Source organism: Caretta caretta, chromosome 10 (genome assembly GCF_965140235.1).
Source record: "Caretta caretta isolate rCarCar2 chromosome 10, rCarCar1.hap1, whole genome shotgun sequence".
NCBI classification, from domain to species: domain Eukaryota; kingdom Metazoa; phylum Chordata; order Testudines; family Cheloniidae; genus Caretta; species Caretta caretta.
In genome coordinates this window covers 73,040,171-73,060,432 of record NC_134215.1, presented here as the reverse complement: position 1 = coordinate 73,060,432, position 20,262 = coordinate 73,040,171, and the positions used below count along the sequence as shown (strand labels likewise).

General features: G+C 48.0%; 1 protein-coding gene across 4 annotated transcripts in view; it reads right to left on the bottom strand.

Annotated features, from left to right (window-relative positions):
* ST8SIA2 (ST8 alpha-N-acetyl-neuraminide alpha-2,8-sialyltransferase 2) overlaps window positions 1-20,262 on the bottom strand; it is a 40,629-nt gene that overhangs the window by 19,891 nt on the left and 476 nt on the right. Inside the window, exons 1-4 of one of the 4 annotated variants that reach the window (XM_075133189.1) lie at window positions 8,133-8,406; window positions 5,199-5,261; window positions 2,862-2,987; window positions 2,012-2,269 (exon numbers count right to left, since the gene is read on the bottom strand). In XM_075133189.1, coding sequence (XP_074989290.1) covers window positions 2,012-2,269; window positions 2,862-2,987; window positions 5,199-5,261; window positions 8,133-8,239 — 554 coding nt within the window. In that variant the 5' untranslated portion in view covers window positions 8,240-8,406. Of the gene's footprint in view, window positions 1-2,011; window positions 2,270-2,861; window positions 2,988-5,198; window positions 5,262-8,132; window positions 8,407-20,262 lie in introns of those variants that run through there. The other 3 variants (XM_075133190.1, XM_075133188.1, XM_048868405.2) reach the window with 3 other exon arrangements.

Genomic DNA, 20,262 nt, shown 5'->3' with positions numbered 1-20,262 from the left:
TAAGGTTTTTAAACCATAATTTGAGGACTGCACTAACTCAGCCAGAGGTTGGGGTCTATTACAGGAGTAGGTGAGTGAGGTTCTGTGGCCTGCAATGTGCAGGAGGTCAGACTAGATGATCACAATGGTCCTTTCTGACCTTAAAGTCTATCAGTCTAAGTGACTTACTCAAGGGTACGCATAGTGAGAAATAGGATACAAGGGTCCTGATTCCTAGGTCCTTGCTCTAATCGTTAGGACATGCTGCCTTAATGGCTAATAAACTCAAAGGAAATACAGGGACTGAAAGCCAAAGACATGGCAATCTGTGTGCCCAGGAATGCAGGAGCCAGCTCTCCTTGTCACCATCTCTGCTGACGCCTAGTCTACATTGAAAACGGCTGGCTGGCATGGTTATGCCGGTTTAGTTGTACCGGCAAACCCTCCTAGTGTACATTCAGTTTGTTCCAGCGAAAAGAGCTTTTGCCAGTAGAGTTTATTCTGGTTCCCTGAGCAAAATAAGTTATACGGCAAAAGCACTTTTATGTAACTGCGTCTACACTAGGACTTTAGTCATAGAAATGTTGCAAAAAAATCACCCCATCAGTCAACCTTACTATACTTGTTCCTAGTGTAGACTTTGCCTAGGACAGTTGTCACCGTCACTGCCATAAGACCACTGGCCTAACCCTTACTGTGACCACGACGGCCTTTGTTTTCTAGGCTGGCTTTTGTTTCATTTCAAGCTGCAAGCAAACTACCCGGGGACCATTCCCCAAAGATCAGAGAGAGGCCCTGGGTTCCACTCTGACCCACAGAAAGGTTGGGTTGGCTGTGTTCATCCAGAGGGCAGAGGTGGCATTATCTTCATTCCCACGCCTTTATAAGCCACTGACAGATTGGGCTGTCTCCATAATAGACTTGCCAGAAAGCAAATGTCTGCACAGACATAAATCACCAGCAGACATGCACAGCTCCTCAGCTAACACATCTGCATAGGCTTGAGGGATAAAGAGGCAGGATCTTTTCCTTCTCTCTCTTTGCTACTGCAGGTATTATTTTGACAATTTAGTGTGTGTGTGAGAGAGGCGAGGGTATGGTAAATGTTTGGCTTGTGTAGGGATGGTATGAGTTTCTGGAGGGGCAGAGGGAGTGGTACATCTGTGTGCGCATGGTAGCTTGTGTATGTGTGAGTGTGTTTATGCGTAAGAACAGAGTGTGTATTGGGGTGGGAGTGATGCATGTGAGGGAGGATTGAGTTGAGGTGTCTGTGGAGAGTGTGAAGGTGACAGCTGGAGAAGGTAGAGGGTGTTTGTATAGGAATTATGTATGTGTCTGTAGGGGTGTGTAGGATAGGGTTTGCTTGCATCCAGGCGGTTTGGCTGGGGTGTGTGTCATCAGTGCTCTGCCAAGGTGTGGGGGCAGAGCGTGTTGTGGGAAGAGAGTGGTGTATATGAGAAGATGTGTGGGTTTGTAGGGTGGCCGGGGCACAGTGTGTGTAGGGTGTGAGTGGTGGGTGTGTGAGAAGGACGTGTGTGTCTGTGGGGGTATGGGAGGGTGATGGTGGAGGTGTTCATGACTTGAAGGGCGTTTATGTGGATGGAGTGTGTGTGTGACAGTGCGTGCTTGTGGAGTGCGTCAGGTTGTGGCGGGCAGGCTTGTGATGTTGTGCAAGGCCCCCTTCTGAAATACTCTGGGTACATCACAGCTCTGGCTCCTTTGCCGACTGTTTCCAGCTCTTTGAACTCATATTAAACACTCCCCGTTGGATTTTGTTCAGTGCCCATCCTTCCCGTCCTGACAAGGGGGCTCCCTGCACTCCTTAGGGCACACCGTAGAAAGGGGAAGCGAGGGTGGAGGAGCGGGGGCCGGAATACGCAGCACTCTGTCAGTCCCCCAGTGACAGGAAAGGCTCTGGCCCAGTTGCCTGGCTTGGAGCCTGGGGGTCCCATCCCTGGATCCCTGTGTGTTTTGTGGGAGGGAGTAGGAGCCCTGCTGTATGGGAGGCTTGGCCTCTCTGACCCCTCACTACCTGATTACGAAGCTGTGAGCATCGATTTCTCTCCCGCAGCCACTGTTCAGCAGGATCCCTGAGTTGCCCACGATGGCGCAGGTCCGGAAGTGCTTGCCCTTCAGGGGCGAGGTCCTTGGCAGCAGCTCATAGAGGTTCTGTGAGACATTCATGGTGCTGTCCCGGTCAAAGACGTAGTGGATGACGTCCCCGGGCTTCAGGGTCCCCTTCAGCACCGAGATGTCTTTCTCCGCATCCAGGAACTTCAAGATCTGTTTCCTTGGGAAAGGAAATAAAACAGATATAGGGAAAGCTTGCAGCACGGCCTATGACTGCAAAGCTCCCTCCTCCTGCCTGTTTATGCTCCACAGCCTGGCTGCAGAGAGACTGACAGCCTTCAGGAGCAACTCAGACTTTGGCACCTTTTCCCACCTGCTACCGCATGTGTGCTATAAAATGGTGCCCCATCTTAATGTCTGCATCTCCCATGTCCCCCTTTCCATTGGAGGAGGTCCTTCACAAGCCCATCACTGCCGGTCTCCTCTCCGCCAGCAGGGGTCACTGTATTTATGCACAAGGTGGCAGATTTCCTTCCCCCCATGAGTGGCTGATCATGGTGAATCTGCAGCGCCCTCTGGCCTCTGCTTGTCTCCAAGAGCAGAGGCTCAAGCGTGTGTTGCTCTGTTAACGCGACGTGGCTGAGCTGGGAATTCGTTTCCAAGTGATCGCTTACAGGTATGAAGGCTAGCCCAGCAGGAGATAAACATTTTATTTCTTTCTTGACTTCTTTAGATGATATACAGAGGCAATTTGCCAGCTTGCACTGGGGAGGACCAAATCTGTCTCTTGTCCTATAGGTAATTACCAGTACCTGATCTTCAAAGAGAGTGTCTGGTTGTGTCTCCATCGGAATGAAGCTGGTTTAATGTGCTTAATGCTTTCATTACTTCTGTCAACAACAGCTGGAGATGAAGAGCCATTTATTACTACTTCAGCTCTAGAGAAAAGAGAGACAGAGAGAGGGGGAGAGACATGATCCGTTAGCTTCCCAATGGCATCTCTAATCGCTCTGAGGTGGCTGGGATTCAAACTTCTGTAGAAAAGCAAAATTGCGGTTATTACCTGAGCAGGGAAGGAAAGCCTATTTATTCTCTACTACACACGCACACACAAACACAGACACAAACTCAGACACAGACTTACACAAATACACACAGATTTACAGACAGACACACAAACACAGACAGACTGATACACACACAGACTCAACAGGCAGACACACAGATATACAGGCTCTCACACAAACAAAAAACACACAGAGATTCTCAGAGAGACTTAGACAGACACAGGCACGGATTCACACGCGGAGATTCTATACACAGACAGCAAACACAGTCAGGCTTACAGATGATGACACAACCAGATACACATCCACCCACACGCATGCCCGTCTCACAAATGACAAATCAGATCCACCCCTTGTGGTGAGTTAAATTCACATCAGAAAAACGTGCTCTTTACTTCACCCCAGCAAGAGAAATGAATTTAGCTGAGATGCTGGGGATCGGTACTACTGGCAAATGCCCCATTACAAACAGCAGGGCTCTTTGATAACTTTTGTTCCCTTCAGAGGAGAACAATGACATGGCATCATGGCAATTCATGGCATCTACTTTGTGCTAGGGCACCAGACCCTGGCAAATGACTGGTCGGGGAGGGCCAGAGAGCAGTCAGGTACCCAGGTGTTGCAGCTCTGGAGATGATCATTGTGAGACCCCAAATTTAATCACTGAATCAGCAAAACAATCAAGGCCCCAACATTTCAATTCAATTTGCATCAAGTGGCATAAATGATGGGAACCGCTGCATGCTTTATGTCTGCGAACCTCCCTCCAAAAAGAATAACCGAGAGGCTTCTCAGGAAGCAGAGCATGTGTGTGCAGCCCAGAAAAACCCTTCACACTCCAGAGTACACTGAAAAATTCACAGCCAGAGTGTTTGCTGCCAGCTAAGCAGAATGTCCCTCCTCATTGCAAGAGGCCACTCTCAGCAGGGAGAGAGTTGGCAAATAAAGAGATTTACACCAGGCAGATAAACACCCCAGAGGGAGAGGAATTACCTCTAGAGAGCACCTCTAGGAGACATGGGGTGAGAGTAGAAAGGGATGCTTTTGAATGTACCATGTAAAACTGTCCTGACAGTGAGCTACGGCTGCTGAGGGCATCATGACATAAGGCTGTGTCCATTCACAATGGTGCAATGTGTGGTACAGCAGTGCCGTGTTGATTCCATTCCTCCTGGAATGATGGCTGCTCTCCGTGGGCCACCTTGGCAATTCACTGCCAGTTGAGAGGAGGCTTGTTTGCTTCAGGTACAGATGGGGAATGATTGACGGGAGATCTCAGGCACATGTGAGGATATTTTGGGACTCCTGCTACTTAATATTTAGGGAGGCAAGCTGAATATATTTCTAGATGCTAGTTGTCACTGTGTGTGTATATACAAAATAGCAAAGTATGATCTGCGGAGACTGCCAACAAGGCTAGCTATCAATCTTGCACTTCACCACATAATCTGATCTCCTGCAAGGCAAATGTAGAAAATGCAAAAAATGCCAAAGTTAACTGAGTGGAGAAAACCTTCCTAGCAATAACTGATTTTTTTTTGTGCTTGATGCTTTTCGTATTTTGATGAAGTGTGTGGCATGCAGTGCGATGACACCCAAGCTACCCAATTATAGCACATAACAATATTGTGATGACATGGGATGATCTTGCAAATGACCTAGAAGGCACTGAATGCCTGTAATGTCACAGAATGACTTTGTGATGGAGTGATGTCTCCGTGTCATTGAGTGCCATTATGATGCAACAGAATGACAGTCTGATGTCATAGAAAGAAATCCCTTTTGTAATACCATGGTGGAAAATTGCAAAGGTGGCAACTTTCCCGCTGACTTATTCTGTACAATAAGTAACTCTCTTCCATATTCTCAATCACTGCAACTTGCAGATCCTTGGTCATTTGCAAATAATTATTGCATTGAATAGAGGGGGGAGAATGATTAAGAAATGTAAAGCAGAAGGGAAAAGAAACAGATACATTTGCTAAATAGGAAGAGTACCATGCAGCAAAGAAGAAGAAGAAGAAGAAGATTAATAGCTGCCTTAGAGCAAAAACAAATGAACACAAAATCTAATTTACAAACCTATTAGATTTGCTATGTAAGCTGTTCACAGCTGATCTGATTGTACCTCTGCCTCCAGAATTCCTGCAAGACAAAGGAAATGCATTATTTATAAACCCAGCTCCTCTTTGCAAAGCATTGTTCAACAATCAAGAGATCCTCAAAGCTGCTACAACACTCACACTTCACACCATCCAAAATGGCAACATCTAGGGGCGCTTGGGGAGGGGTTCTCATGCCCTTCTTCAAAGTGGTGCCTCATTGTGACTAAACCAAAAGTGGGGAGCAACCCTCTTCTGGTAGTCCAAAGAATCAGTTAAAAGTCATGTGCATTAACCACTTCAGAGTGCCATAGGCTTCAAATAAAGGGCCTGATCCTCTCACTCTGACAAGCTGCACGTGGAGCAAGACGGGGATGGGCAGCACAGGATCTTTAAACCACCTTTATGCTACCCTGATCCTAAGGTAGGCCACGGGTCAGTCCAGCCCAGTTCCCAGCATGCCCCTCTAACTTACACTTGACTGGCCCAATGTGGCAGCTGCGGATCAGAGGGGAGCAAGGATTCCCTAGCCACACCCTTTTTCACCTGGCCATGCTCATATAACAGTGACTAGAAGTGAGAGTCACATAGGAGCTAAATTTCCAGCCAATGGTCATATGTAGTAACAAAAAATCTCCAGATGGGCTGGAATCCCAGACCCAAACAGCTTCATAGAGAGGAAATTTGGATCCGAATCCTGATCTGAATATCATGGTTTGGGCCACTCTCCAAATAGAAGTGTGTGTCTGTAGATGCCCCTTTCACCGGAGGATTTCATAGTACTTCATGTTAGTCCAGTTTTACAGGTGGGATCCAGAGGCTGAGAACGTACACTGGAGTCCTCTTTTTCCTCAGTCCCCATCCCATCCTGTCCTGTCCCTAGAATGTTGTCAGCATGGGCGAGGGGAAGGACTAGTTTAATGGAGGAGGGTGCTTTTTTGGTTGTTTGTTTCTGTGGGTTCATACTCTGAGTTTCAAACTAACATCAAAACAGCCCAGAGCGCTAGGTTTTTGCATGGTGTCTGCCACTGCCACAAATAATTCACAAAAATAGCTTTGATGCCCCTGATGGATGACCATCCCATGGCAATGGATACAGGCCGAATCTCAGCCTTTGACAGTGGATCCCAAGGGCCCACTGACTCATTTACAAGCCCTGGCTGGGGTGGACAGCATGGCTCCAACCTGGTCCTGATCATTTCTCTCCAGCAGATTCCAGTTGAGTGATGAGTAACTGCTCTTTATCCTCCGCAGCCCTCAGAGGCTAAGTGCCTCAGTGGTCAGCCCTGGCCCCCATCCTTTACAATGTACAGAAGAGCACTTCAGCAGAAATGGTCAGATTCCATGGCCTGCTCTGCTGCCAGCATGTTGACTAGACCCCTGGCTAGATTACACCTCCCATCATGCACCTACAATGTGCCACACAGCTTAGTCAGAGGGAGGACTGCACTGCATCATGGAAGCTGTAGTCTGGCCAGAGAGCCCAGCCCACTGGACAGAATGGTGTTATCAAGCAATGCAAATTTCAGCTCCCATGAGGCACCATGCCACAATAGAGAAATGCAGTTTAATGTTAAACTGACTCAAAATAAATGTTTTGGGTCAGTACAACAATCCAAAATATTACATTACCATTCAAACTGACCTGAAAGGAAATATGTCATGTCAGTTTTCCCAATCCGAAAATCAAAAATTTTCAGCAAAATCAAAATTTGTCCCCAGAAAATTCTGATTTTTCCAAAACTCCATTTTCCATCAGAAAAATTCCCAACCAGCTCTATTAATAATAACCTCACCCACCATCACAGGTGTCTGGCTCCCAGATCATCAAAGCTGTGCACAGCCTAAGGGTCACACTAAATACATCTCTGCTTCTCAAGAACTAGGTAGCAGCGGTGGCTAGGAATGCCTTCCTCTATCTCCAGGTCGCCAGGAGACTTCACGCTTCCCTCTCCGAAGAGGACGTGGCTAACAAGATCCACTTCTAGACTTGACTCCTGCAACTGCTTTTATCTTGTGCTGTCAGTTAAAGCCAACCAAAAATCTCCATCCTGTCCAACAGACAGCAGCCCACCTCCTGGGCGAGTCACGGAGAACACATCACACCAGTACAGTCTCCACTGGCTTCCTGTGCCCAAGGCTGGCTCCAATTCAAGGTCCTGGTATTAGTCTATGAAAACCTTCAGGTCAGACTGTGGTACCTTACCACAAATAGTCTCAATGAAATCATGGGGACTGTTTGGTACAGCCTATTATGGGCTGGACTAGATTACCCAAATTAAGCCTTGTCAGTCACAATCCTGAGACCACTGCACTCACCAGAGACACAGAAACTAGAACTTCCCAAAGTCAGACTCTTGGGAGCCGGAGATAAGACATTTCTCGTGCTGGCTCCTAGGCGAATGCAACATTCTACCAGGGGAGAGGGGGAAAAAACAGGACAAGTGTCCAATCTGCTGACTGCCGAGCTCACTCCTTCTTTAGCCTGGCATTCTCAGGGAATTGGCCCCCAGTTCCTACTGATGCTCAACAGGAGTTGGGCATGTAACTCTCTTAGACCTATTGCAAAATAACAGCTTTACATCTTTTGTCCTTAGTTTTCTGTGCCCATGGCCTAGGTACTAGATGATTGTGCTCTATAAGTACTAAAGCTGCTCAAAAGATTTGTTTGAAATGTTCAGCTTTTCAACTGGACATTTTTTTTTAATGAAAAATTCCCTTGCGGGCCTCTTTTCTCCCACAGCCCAGCTGCACCAGTCCCAAGGGGATAAGCAACAGAAAAGAAAAGTGTACTGTACCTCCAGAAATAATTTAAGTTGGGAGTGAAAACTCAGGGAACTGAGAGACAGGTTCCTTGTTTTATCTGAGCTGGATCCTTACCCCCTCTTAATATCAAATCCTCTGAGCAGCTCACCTGGGACACGTTGCTTTGGAGCATGCCACCATATGCAGTTTCCTGCTTCCCATAGGACACTGTATATTATCAGACTGGAGGGATCCCTCCTGTAACAGCTTTTTCATTTCTTTGACAAGTCTGAGAATCAACTGCTATTTCATCTCGTCAAGGGGTTGGCAGGGCTGATTCATTCAGAGAGCATTTATCAAGCATCCATTTTAATAGGGTTCATCGCAGGGTGTGAGAGCAGTCTAGATTAGTGTGCAATCTGTGCATTCTTTTCAAACACTTGTCCTTTGAAGAAACCGCCCAAATGGGATTCACGCTCCCTCACATTCTCTGTAATACAGATAGGAACTGGATTAAGGGCTTAGAAAGGGAAACGAATAAATGGTTGCCCAAAATCTCTGCAACACACAGGAAAGGGGAATCCTGAGAAATTAGGAGAGGGAGAAGACCCTTGTGGCTGCGGCTGTGTCAAGCTGAGAAGATGGTTAATCAGTGGGAATGATGTCAGTGGAAGAACCCAGCTCCCTAAGGACAAAGCTGTATTGACCCTACAGTCATGTGACAAGAGGGAATGTAAAATGTGATCCATGGCAGATGATCACCCTGAGCCACTTGTGCAGAGTTCTATTTCCAGTGCTCGCTGGTTAATAACCTAATAGGAGAATAACTTCAGGAGAAAACAAACAATGGTTCTGCCTGTAAATATTTCTTGTACTTGCTTTCCCCTTTTTCTCATCAGCGTTTGTCAAGTTTTTCTCCCGAGGGTGGATTTAAAGCTCATAGTCTGGAGGGTATGTGAATGCCAGTCATCCAAGCCCATCCGGGGTTGGAGAGGTATCCTCCCATTTACATCTCTAGCCTGAGGGTATCTAAACCAGTTCTGGTGACTGCTCTCACATAAGGGAATCGCAGAAGAACTCAATGCCCTATGTCTCCAACCTGGTGGCATCTCAAATGAGGGACAAGGTGTGGCCTGATGGAAGGAGTTCAGGCAAACGTTTCATTTCCCCAGCTGAAACATGCAGCAGATACCCAACTTGAGGACATCTGCAATGCTAGTCATGGTCACTGCAGCAGGCACACAGCTGGCATAAAGGATTCTGGGTGGCACTCTCTTGAACTAGGCGGGCAGCTGAAATGCTGCCCAGGGTGACTGCGCCAGGCCCTGAGCTGATTTCATTTATTCTTCACCATCACCTGAAGCCTCAGGTGTTGACCACTGGTTTGGCATGACATCAGGCTTGATGGATCAATGGTGTGAGCTGGGGAATCTTGTTTCTCTCCAGTGAATAAATACTAAAAATATGATTGGACTCTGCACCTTTTCCTCTTTGCACTCTAACATTTGGATACTTTCCCCACATCTCCTCTCAGTGTACAGTTCAAGTCATCATGCAGCATGAACATGGTCTGCAGGGCTGCTTGTCTCTTCCCAGTTGGGTCACTGGGCAGCTCTCCAGTGGTGACTGTCCAAGCAAATCTACTGTTTAGACACCGTGATCCTGACAGGAAAAAGATTTTTCCAGGTTTGTCATGCTCACAGACAACACATGCAGGGCAATACCCCTGGGCCACTCCACTTCACTGCCCTGCAGAGAGGAAAATACTAAAAGGTGGGCGGTGCTAATTAAAAGGAATAATCAGAAATTCAGCCCATTTTACTCTTGCTCAGTTGATCCAGACTTAAATCTCTCAGCCTCACATGGTAAAGACCAACCACTATTAAAGTTATACGGACAGACGTTGATGTAAAAAGCTTCCTAATGCTGCATCGCTGTATTCACTTATTGATCTAAGTGTTATCAGTTTGATCTTACTGTCAGCCCCACAGCATACTAACCTGCTTCCCAATTCCATTCTCATAGCTCAGGTCCTTTGACTTCTGTTTGGAGACGTTTCCCAGTGACCAAGTAGCATAGCTGCATGGTAGTTCTATATCATGGATGAGTACTCTAGGCCCTTTTATTTTCGCTTTGAGGTGGTGGAGCTGAATTTGGGCTATGGAAGGTGTTATGTTGGCCAAGAAGTGCTGTATACAAATGTAAGGTGACATGATTTATATATCACAGGATGGGGAGGAAAGATTGTCCCATAGTTCAGACTCTAGAGTAGAATGAATCGTTTACGATGAATAATTTATTTGAAGAATTTTCTATTCACAACTTGTTTGTGACCAGCCTGTGATTTTTCTCAAAGGCACTTTTTTTTCTGAAATGATTTATTTACTCTTCTTTGGGAACAATTCTTAGTCTGTAGCTTATTCACAAGCCATGTGTTGTGAGTTTTCAATATGCGAGTTCCAGTCTGCTTTGATTGGACAACTAGGTCACGTTGCATATTAGGATGAGTGGAACTCTGGAGGCAGTTTTCTGGACCAAATTCTCAGGATTACGAATTTGAAATATACTCCAATATCCACTTACAATTCACAGTTGCCATAAACATCCTTGCCAGTCAGCTCATTCACTAGAATATTCATGGAAAATGAATACAAAAAGGGCACAGTAAAAGCGAACTGGCTGAAAAATTACAAACAAAGCTCAAATGATCGTTTTTGCAATATTCACCTCGTTTTAGTGGCTCTATAGCTAGTTCTGCCACAGACTTCCTGAGTGACCTTGGGCAAGTCATTTTAGCTCTGTCCCTCAGTTTCTTCCCTTTGGAAAATGGAGACAATCATAGTTACATAGTCCATGGCGGTAGGGGACTGTTAAACTAAATTCAAGCCCTTTGATATTCCCAGAAAACAGGTTCTATCAAGGTACAATGTATCATGGTTATAAGTGATGATCTCAAATACTGATTCATTAAGTTCCACCACCCTCCTTTGAGCCAAGTACATTTGATCATCTCCCTATGACAGATAGGGCAGGGAAGGTAAGTGACTTGGCCATGGTCACCCAAGAAGACAGTGTAAGAAGCAGGAACAGAAACTCACACACACTTATACACACAAACACTCAGGCACAGATTAACACAAACAGAGCCATAAACTCATACACAGACACACAGCCTTACAGACAGACACACAAACACATGCATACACAGACACACCTACATACACACACACACACACACACAGACTCAATATGCAGACACATAGATATACACACACAGACACACACACAAACAGAAAACACACAGATTCTCAGACAGACACAGGCACAGGTTCACACAGAGATTTTATACAGACAGCAAACACAGTCCTGCTCACAGTTGCTAACACAACCAGATACCACCCCCCACCCCGACATACCCCATCACAAATGACAAATCAGATCCACCTGTTGGAATGGGTTGAATCCACATCAGAAAAAAAATGGCCTTTCTGTTACCCCAGAGAATGAAATTAATTTAGCTGAGATGCTGGGCATTGCATACAGGAATTGGTACTAGTGGTAAACACCCCATTATGAATAGCAGGGTTCTTTGATAAGTTTTCATTGAAATCAGACCATCTTTGCAAAGCCTTTTGATATTGGTGAATTGGCAAATTCCTACCAAAAATGTTTCACTGATGTTTTTCTGACTAGCTGTAGATTTGGGGTTTTGGCTTGGCTCTTTACAGAGATAGGAGCCAACTGTAAGATTTGGGTTTAAAGTATGAAATCCCCATCTGCACCCCAAAATGTGTAGGTGCTTGGATCTGTGATTTTGCGTTGGGACAATGCCCAGGTGTGATGCTGTTTGGTGAAAGTTCGGCTTGAGTCCTGCAAGCCTGACTGTGGATGGTTCAGCTGGGCTTCAGTTTATACATGAACCTTTCTTCTGGACATGTGATTCTGGCTTGAAAATTAATTTGGTTTGTCTCACCCTGTTCTCCATTGGAGCATATCGCAATACAGCACAGCTGGCTCAAGACAAGGCGAGCTGTGGAACAGCAGTGGGTGCTGTGCATGAGGAGTGAACCGAATGGACAGAACAATGGGGGAGCCAGGAATGGACTAGCAGTGGGCATCAGAAGTGAAGTGAGGTGCACTGGCAGAATTGTGCATAGCCTAGGACTGGGACAGCAGTGGGTTCTGCAGGTCAGGCTGGTTGAGGTGATTTGCAGAGCTTGTTGGGTGCTGGCCTGCAGTATGCCTGGTTCTCATAGGGTGACCAGACAGCAAATGTGAAAAATCGGGACAGGGGGTGGGGGGTAATGGGAGATGAAATAAGAAAAAGACCCAAAAATCGGGACTGTTCCTATAAAATCGGGACATCTGGTCATCCTAGGCTCTCACCACCTGTCTTAGTCCTATATTTCCGTAAGTACTAACCTGACTCACAAGTCAGAAATAAAATCCAAAGTCAGTGGAGAAGTGAGGGGATCAGAGAAATAGTTTTGACGCTTGAGGTCAGATACTTAAAGGCCTCCTCTGACGCCACTCCTCCCAAAGCCCAGATTTGTCACTACCATAGACACATCTTGCTCAAACGTATCCCATTTCACAACCCACTGTAAGGAGTCAGAACATTTGATAGTGGCAGATTGTCCATCTCCCCCTGCCCAACTTTTCAGCAGTGGCCTTTGCACTTGTCACTGCAGGGTATGAAAAAGACCAAGATTGAGAGGACATTGGAGTGGGGGCCATTAGAGAGACCTGTCAACTCCCACTCTCATGGCAAGTGAGGTTCTCTCTTTTGGGATTAGGAAATTGTGAATGCATTTCTCTGCTGGGATGAAGGACCTGGCAATGTGTCTCAATGAAACATTTGAAATCTCGCTTACAAATGTTTTAAATCTCACTTGTTTGTGTTGTCACAGCTTGACAGCCTCAGTGTTAAAACCTTCCTAAATATCAGATGCTATTTTTATAGCTGTGAGCTTAATTCCTGCTAATGTCATGAGACTGAATTCTAGAGACCGCGTCCATGCTGAGCATTTCAGGGAAATTCCCTCACCCTTGCTGTAGGGCTGATGCAGCTCCAACAGGGCTAGCACCAAGGGGAGTGCTGGTGGAGATGAGCCACTGATGAGGTCTAGAGCAGGTCTACAAGACACAGTGGTAAAAATGCTGACTTCTGAACTATGCTATATCTCCCAACTTTGCTTGCATCAATGGAGGTGCACTGCTGCTAGACCAGTGGTGGGAGAATGCTCTACAAGTCTCCATGCAGACATGGCTACGCCATTCAGATACTGACTTCAGTGGAGCCACTCCAGGTCTGCCTCAGTGTAAACGAGAGCAGAATTTGGCCCTCAGTTTTCTGCCTTGTCACAAATACGTGTTTGTCTCATTGCAAGTGTAACCTGAAGACGCAGGAACCGAGACCCTGGCCTAGTGCCTGGGAGAGGAAAAGCGAATTATGTTGAAGTGCTGACATGGGAAAATCAGTGAAGAATCAGTATGAAAGGAACAAATCTAAACACAGAAGTGCAGCTGAGGTAGCTTAAAGTGAGGCAATGAGAGGGAATCGTCAAACTGCCTTTCACAAGGACATGATGCTGGGATCTATTTTCACTGATGGTGATGGGAAACCCCTTTCCGTTGCTTTCAAACATGCAACCCAAAGAACCAACTGATGGGAAAATAGCACTTGGTGCAACCAGATCAGCACTTGTCATGTGTTATCTCAGTCTCCTTTGGTATCTGTCTTGCTGTTTATGGGTAAGGTTACCAGGTAGCAACTGTGAAAAAATGGGACAGGGAGTGGGGGTAAAAAGGTGCCAATATAAGAAAAAGTCCCAAAAACCAGGATTGTCCCTTTAAAAATTGGATGGATGGTCACCCTGTTTATTGAGCACCCAGCCCCAGGTGATCTTGGTTCTAGGTTTTTGACTCTTTCTCTTTCTAAAACTATCTTACTGTCTCTTTAACTTGTCTTAAAACAATGAGCTAGATGGATAAAAAAGGAGGCATCTCTGAAGTGTCAGGTTTCAGATCCACACACGCCCAATATAACGGCAATGGGGCATGACTTATCAGTCATTATTACTCTTGTTTTACAGTAAAAACAGTAGCATGTGTCAGGAAGTGGGATTATCCACACATTTCACATCACCATGCATCTATGTGTACAGCCAAAGGGGTATTCCTCATTTATCCCACAGCAGCTCTTTCAATGGTAGCATTGGCTCCTTTTGGCACAGAACACCTCTGCCTGCAAACCCCCCCCCCCATTTGCTCTTACTTCATCACAGCTGAATTTACACTAATGAAACACCCAGCAAAGGAAGACAAGAAGCAGCCACACAGAGTTCAGAGAGAGACTCGGGTTATTTTGGGTTTTTTTTAGTTTACTTGGGTAAAAAATCCCCTGAAAACCCTAAGAGAGACTTGGACAGGACTGGAAGAAAAATCACTCTAAAACTGACAGGTGCTTCACCTCTGAGACAGAAGCCGCAGATCAGAGTGCCTGAAAGACGTAAGCAGACCATGAGTGCTCTGTGGACCACAGGGAGAGATCCTCTGGGCCAGAAGTGTTATAAATTCAAGTTGTCACTCCAGACTTGTCAACACAATCAAGTTAAAGCATACAAGCATTCAGCCATCATAACTGACCCCCGAAGCCACCCCCTGTTGTTTCTTCTGCCTCACAGCCGCAAACAGGAAACAAAAGCAAAAGCACTGACAAAGCACCAGCTAATGCTCAGTGAGCACTCAGAAGCCAGACACAGCCCTGCAGTGGGATCTGAAGCTGGCCAGGCTGAGGATCTGTTGCACTGTGAGGGGGACTCTCAACTGAGAACCGTCAGCCACTGAACCGGGAAAGCTGAGTTCTAGACAGTGGCAGCAGACACACGTCTGCCTATAAGGAGACAGTAACGGGGTCCCAGGGTTCAAACATTTTCACCAGCAACACCTTGCGTTGCACTTTCAACTGAAGAAGTAGCCAAGAGAGAGTACAGACCTGGTGAGTGACCGTAGAAACCCACACCACTCGAAGGGTGAGGTGCCACTGTGTTCTGCAGCCACGACAGCTTTCAGAAGCTGGATCAAGGGCAGGTTTACAATAATCCAGCCAGGAGGCATGGCTGGGAGAGGCCAGCTTTATGCCTGAGAGGAAAGGCCACAGTCTCTTGGAAATGGGCACCACAGGCTGTTGTTATTCTGTGCACATCCAGATGAAGTGAGGGATTCAATGGGACTTTTAAGCCACACTAGCAAAGGGTAGCATGCCATCCCCAGTTTTCCAAGCTGGCCAAAAATCACTGGCAATACCATTCATTTGAAAGAGCAGTATATATTTTCTCTAGAACGGAGGCTGAAAGGCATGCAGTCTAGTCCAGCAGAGAAAGCGTTAATACATATTAAGCATGACTCAATGTCAAGTGTGCACCAGGATGGCTTATTGACGAAGTCACCTGGTGACAGCAAGGGCACGGGCTCCCTTAATGTCTGTGATGGATCATCAGGGTAGGGAGGGATCCCTGCAGAACTTGCTAGGGGATGCTGTCCCTTTAAACTTCACAAAGAAAACCACATTTTTACTGTCAGTAACTGACAATAGTTATTCCCCCAGTCACTGCAGCCTTAGTCTCTCCCTGCAGTGAGAGGCAGAGGGGCAGGGCAATTATTTCCCATTACGCTACACTGGCTAAGGTGAATAAGAAAACAGCCACGCTCATGTCACAGCTTCCCCAAGGTGTGTTCTAGAGGGAAGCCTTACAAGGGAACTTTGCTCTGAGTATTTCAGGGGAAACAAAGGACACAGCATAGAGGGACCTACGCAGAGGAAGTCTCCACAAGATTAAAGTTCCAGTAGCCTGGAATCAGGCGAGTCTTTGAAAACTAAGTGCCAATGTCATTCGAAATGCCAGTGCAACATACCAGAGAGAGGTGAATGGACTTGCCTACCCACACTTCTTTTACGATGCCCATACAGCCAAAGTGGCACAACCCATCTAATGTGGACACTATAAAGGCGTAGCTTATTCACATACAAGAAGGGAAACTATTATAACTCACTAAATAGATGATCTGGTGTCCACGGTTGGGGTTGAATCAAAATAACTTGTTGGCACAAATCCTACCCCTAATGGACATAGTTATACAGCTACAAAAACAGTGCACAGGTCACGCGGCGCAGAAAGAGAGGGCTGGGGTGGAGGTCAGAGCACAGCCCTGGCAGTGAGTAGTTCTTGAATTCTAAAGCTGGCCTCTGTTTTAATTCTTTGCCTCAGTTTGCCCCCATCTGCAGCAAAGTGGGGGCGGCTAATAATACGTGGAGCAGCAAGAAGGATTGCTTGAGAAACAAACAAACTAAATGACTGGCTTTCTCTGAAACATCTGTCACACTTCAGTAGCTACAGCCACCCCTGCTCCTTAGCTCTCACTATAGAGATTGGGAGTGGCTAAGTCATTATGCAAGGTAACCTATTTCCCCTTGTTTTTTCCTATCCCCCCTCCCCCCACTGTTCCTCAGACATTCTTGTTAAACACTGGATTTGTGCTGGAAATGGCCCACCTTGATTATCATACACATTGTAAGGAGAGTGATCACTTTGGATAAGCTATTACCAGCAGCAGAGTGGGATGGGGGGAGAGAAAATCTTTTGAAGTGATAAACACCCATTTTTTCATGGTCTGTGTGTATAAAACATCCTCACTGCATTTTCCACTTTATGCATCCGACGAACTGAGCTGTAGCTCACCAAAGCTTATGCTCAAATAAATTGGTGAGTCTCTAAGGTGCCACAGGTCCTCCTGTTCGTTTTTGCGGAAACAGACTAACCCAGCTGCTCCTCTGAAACCACTCTTTAGACTGTGATGCTGAGGACTTATTGTCCTTGAAAACAGCCTGATTGTTTTTGACACCCGGCCAATTATATTCACACCCTTCACTTTGCATTTAATGAGCATTTTATCCATTTGTGCTTTTACTGGGATGCTTGAGACTTCCCGGTGTTTGAGGGTGAGAAAAGCAGGTTGTTCCCCTCCCACCCAACCCCCTTCGCATACGAGCCATCTTCTTCTGGACAGGATGCATGGCCCCAGCGTCTGACTCCAGAGCTGGGGGGAAGGGCATGTGTAAAAGCGGGCAAGCTGTTCTTCTCCTTACAATAACCAAGGGGCATGTCTGAGCCAAGGAAAGACATGAGGGGAATAGAGCCAGTCCTGATTCCTAGCCCCGGTTGGTTACTTGGTCCTTCCAGAGGACACATGACAGACTGTGCTTTCATTTCAATAGGCCAAGAAAGCTGAGCGAAGAGAAAGGAGGGGATTGAGAGCAGAGAAGGGGGGCTGAAACATAACCTGGGATCTGAGCATTCTTGAATTTGGGGGGCTGAAATGCAGATCTGGATGCAAATCCAGCTTCCTGCCATCTCTAATTTAGAGCGACTTTGCTCTCAAAGATACATTAAGAACTGTTGGAAAACTTTGAAAAGTTCTGTTTCTCTGTGCTGTCCCCCTTCTCTTTTGCACATTATGCAGCTACTTTCTCCTGTTCATAAGCATTTAGGGTATGTCTACACTGCAATTAAACACCTGTGGCTGGCCCATGTCAGCTGACTCAGGCTTGTGGGGCTCAGGCTATGGGGCTGTTTAATTGCTGTGTAGACATTCAAGCTTAGGCTCTGGGACCCTCCTCAAGGGCACCTCCTCCGAAGCCTGAATGTTTACACCAGTGGTTCTCAAACTTTTGTACTGGTGACCCCTTTCACACAGCAAGCCTCTGAGCATGATCCCCATTCTAAATTAAAAACACATTTTTAAATATTTAACCCTATTGTAAATGCTGGAGGCGAAGCGAGGTTGGGGGTGTAGGCTAACAGCTCACGACCCACATGTAATAACCTCGTGACCCCCTAGAAGGGTCACGACTCCCAGATGAGAACTCCTGGTCTACACCATAATTAAACAGCCCCATAGCCCAAGCCCTGAGAGCCTGAGCCAGTTGACATGGGCCAGCCATGGGTGTTTAATTGAAAGGTAGAAATACCCATAGTTTCTCCAAAAGATGCTGGAATCACACAGCCCCGAGTCCAAAAGCCAAGATTATATCCCCAGAACAGGTGCAGAAAAGACAGTAGCAACTTGGCTCCATTGCCCCACCAATGCCCCTTAACCCTAACAAGGAGGCACCCCTGAGTAGATTATTATTCCTATTTATTTGTATTGTGGTAGCATCTCGGGGCAACAATCAGGGATCAGGACCTCTTTGCACAAGGCACTGTACAAACATGTAACAAAGAGCCGGTTCCTGCCCTGTAGCATTTACAGTCTAAGGACAACTCAGCAGCTGAACCTCCAAGGGCCATTAGAGCTGTCTGACTGATGGAAATGGGGCAGGGAAGAGAAGCCACCTTTTAAATACATTGTAACAGCTTTATTATTTCATAGGAGCTGCCAAACCAGACCAGAGCAATGGTCCACCTAGGTCAGTGTCCCTGTCTCTTGGTGATTCAAAGGAAAGTTATTGCCCTCTGTAACCCCTCCTGCCCTCAGCACCAGGAAATGCACCCAGTATAATGTAATAATAAAACCATGAAGAGGATTAAATGAATTCATTTTATGGTGCCAGCTGTGTGCTAGGCACTCATTGTGCTGGGAAGGAGGAGGGGAAATCTTTCCCTGCTCTTAACAGGAGTGAGGGGACCCTTGTCGTTTTAGCCTGGATGGTGTTAGCGCGACTCTGATTCATAGAAACGTCAGATCTTTTGCCTCCATGCTGCCTGCAGCAGTGAGTTCCGCAGGTTAACAGAAATCCCGCGCTGTTTATAACGTGCCCCGTCCATCCCCACTCTGTGCCCCTATAGAATGCTTGGCCTTTTAATGCCAAGCGGCCCCTAGGAGTAGGTTATTATGGGATGGAGTCATGCCCAGCCCCACCGCAGATAGCTGCTAGGCTTGGCTCAGCCTGGGGCTGGAGTAGAGGAGGTAGGAGCCTTCGGAGCAAGACACAGAGGGCTCCAGGGGAGGAGGGAGGGCCAAGCGCAGCAGAAGGGGGAGCTGGGGACAGGGGGTGGGGGCGGGGGGGGGCGCACAGGGAGTTAATCACAGAACCCCAGCCCCACCTCGTGGAAACCCCTGCACATTTCAGACTGGGCTCTCTCCACTCCCATCCCATCCGGACCGGTACCGGCTCCCCGCATCTCCACCCGGACCGGTACGAGTTCCCCGTCCCCATCCGGGCCGGTACCGGCTCCCTCTATCCCCATCCGGACCGGAACCTGCTCCTCCATATCCATCCAGACCGGTACCTGCCACTGCTATCCCCACCCGGACCGGCATCTGCTCCTCCCATCACATCGGGATCGTACCTGCTCCCCATCCCGCCGGGACCGGGACCGGGACCGGTGCCGGCTTCCCCCATCGCTAGTCGGGCCTGTTCCTGCTCCCCGCACCCCCTGTTCGCCTCTCAGAGACCCTCGTTCCCCACTTGCTCAATGCTCAGTCCCTGAGCGGAGAGAGCGAAACACGCCCCCTTCCCACACCGGCAAAGGCAAGAGACCCGGAGAGCCAGACAAAGAAACTCTCCTGAACCCCCCGCCCCTCCTTCCTCTCTCCTCCATCATCTCCTTTCCCCGGCACCCACCCCCCAGCACCCGCCCCGGCACCCCTCTCCTCCCCCAGCACCCACCTCTCTCCTCCCCACAGCACCCACCACCCACCCCGGCACCCCTCTCCTCCCCCAGCACCCACCTCTCTCCTCCCCACAGCACCCACCACCCACCCCGGCACCCCTCTCCTCCCCCAGCACCCACCCCGGCACCCCTCTCCTCCCCCAGCACCCACCTCTCTCCTCCCCACAGCACCCACCACCCACCCCGGCACCCCTCTCCTCCCCCAGCACCCACCTCTCTCCTCCCCACAGCACCCACCACCCACCCCGGAACCCCTCTCCTCCCCCAGTACCCACCCTGGCACCCCTCTCCTCCCCCAGCACCCACCCTGGCACCCCTCTCCTCCCCCAGCACCCACCTCTCTCCTCCCCACAGCACCCACCACCCACCCCGGAACCCCTCTCCTCCCCCAGCACCCACCCCGGCACCCCTCTCCTCCCCCAGCACCCACCTCTCTCCTCCCCACAGCACCCACCACCCACCCCGGAACCCCTCTCCTCCCCCAGCACCCACCACCCACCCCGGAACCCCTCTCCTCCCGCCAGACCCACCCCCAGCACCCACCCTGGCACCCCTCTCCACCCCTAGCACCCACCCCGGCACCCTGTCCCCTCCAGCAAGGAGCACCCCCTTTCCGCCGGGCAG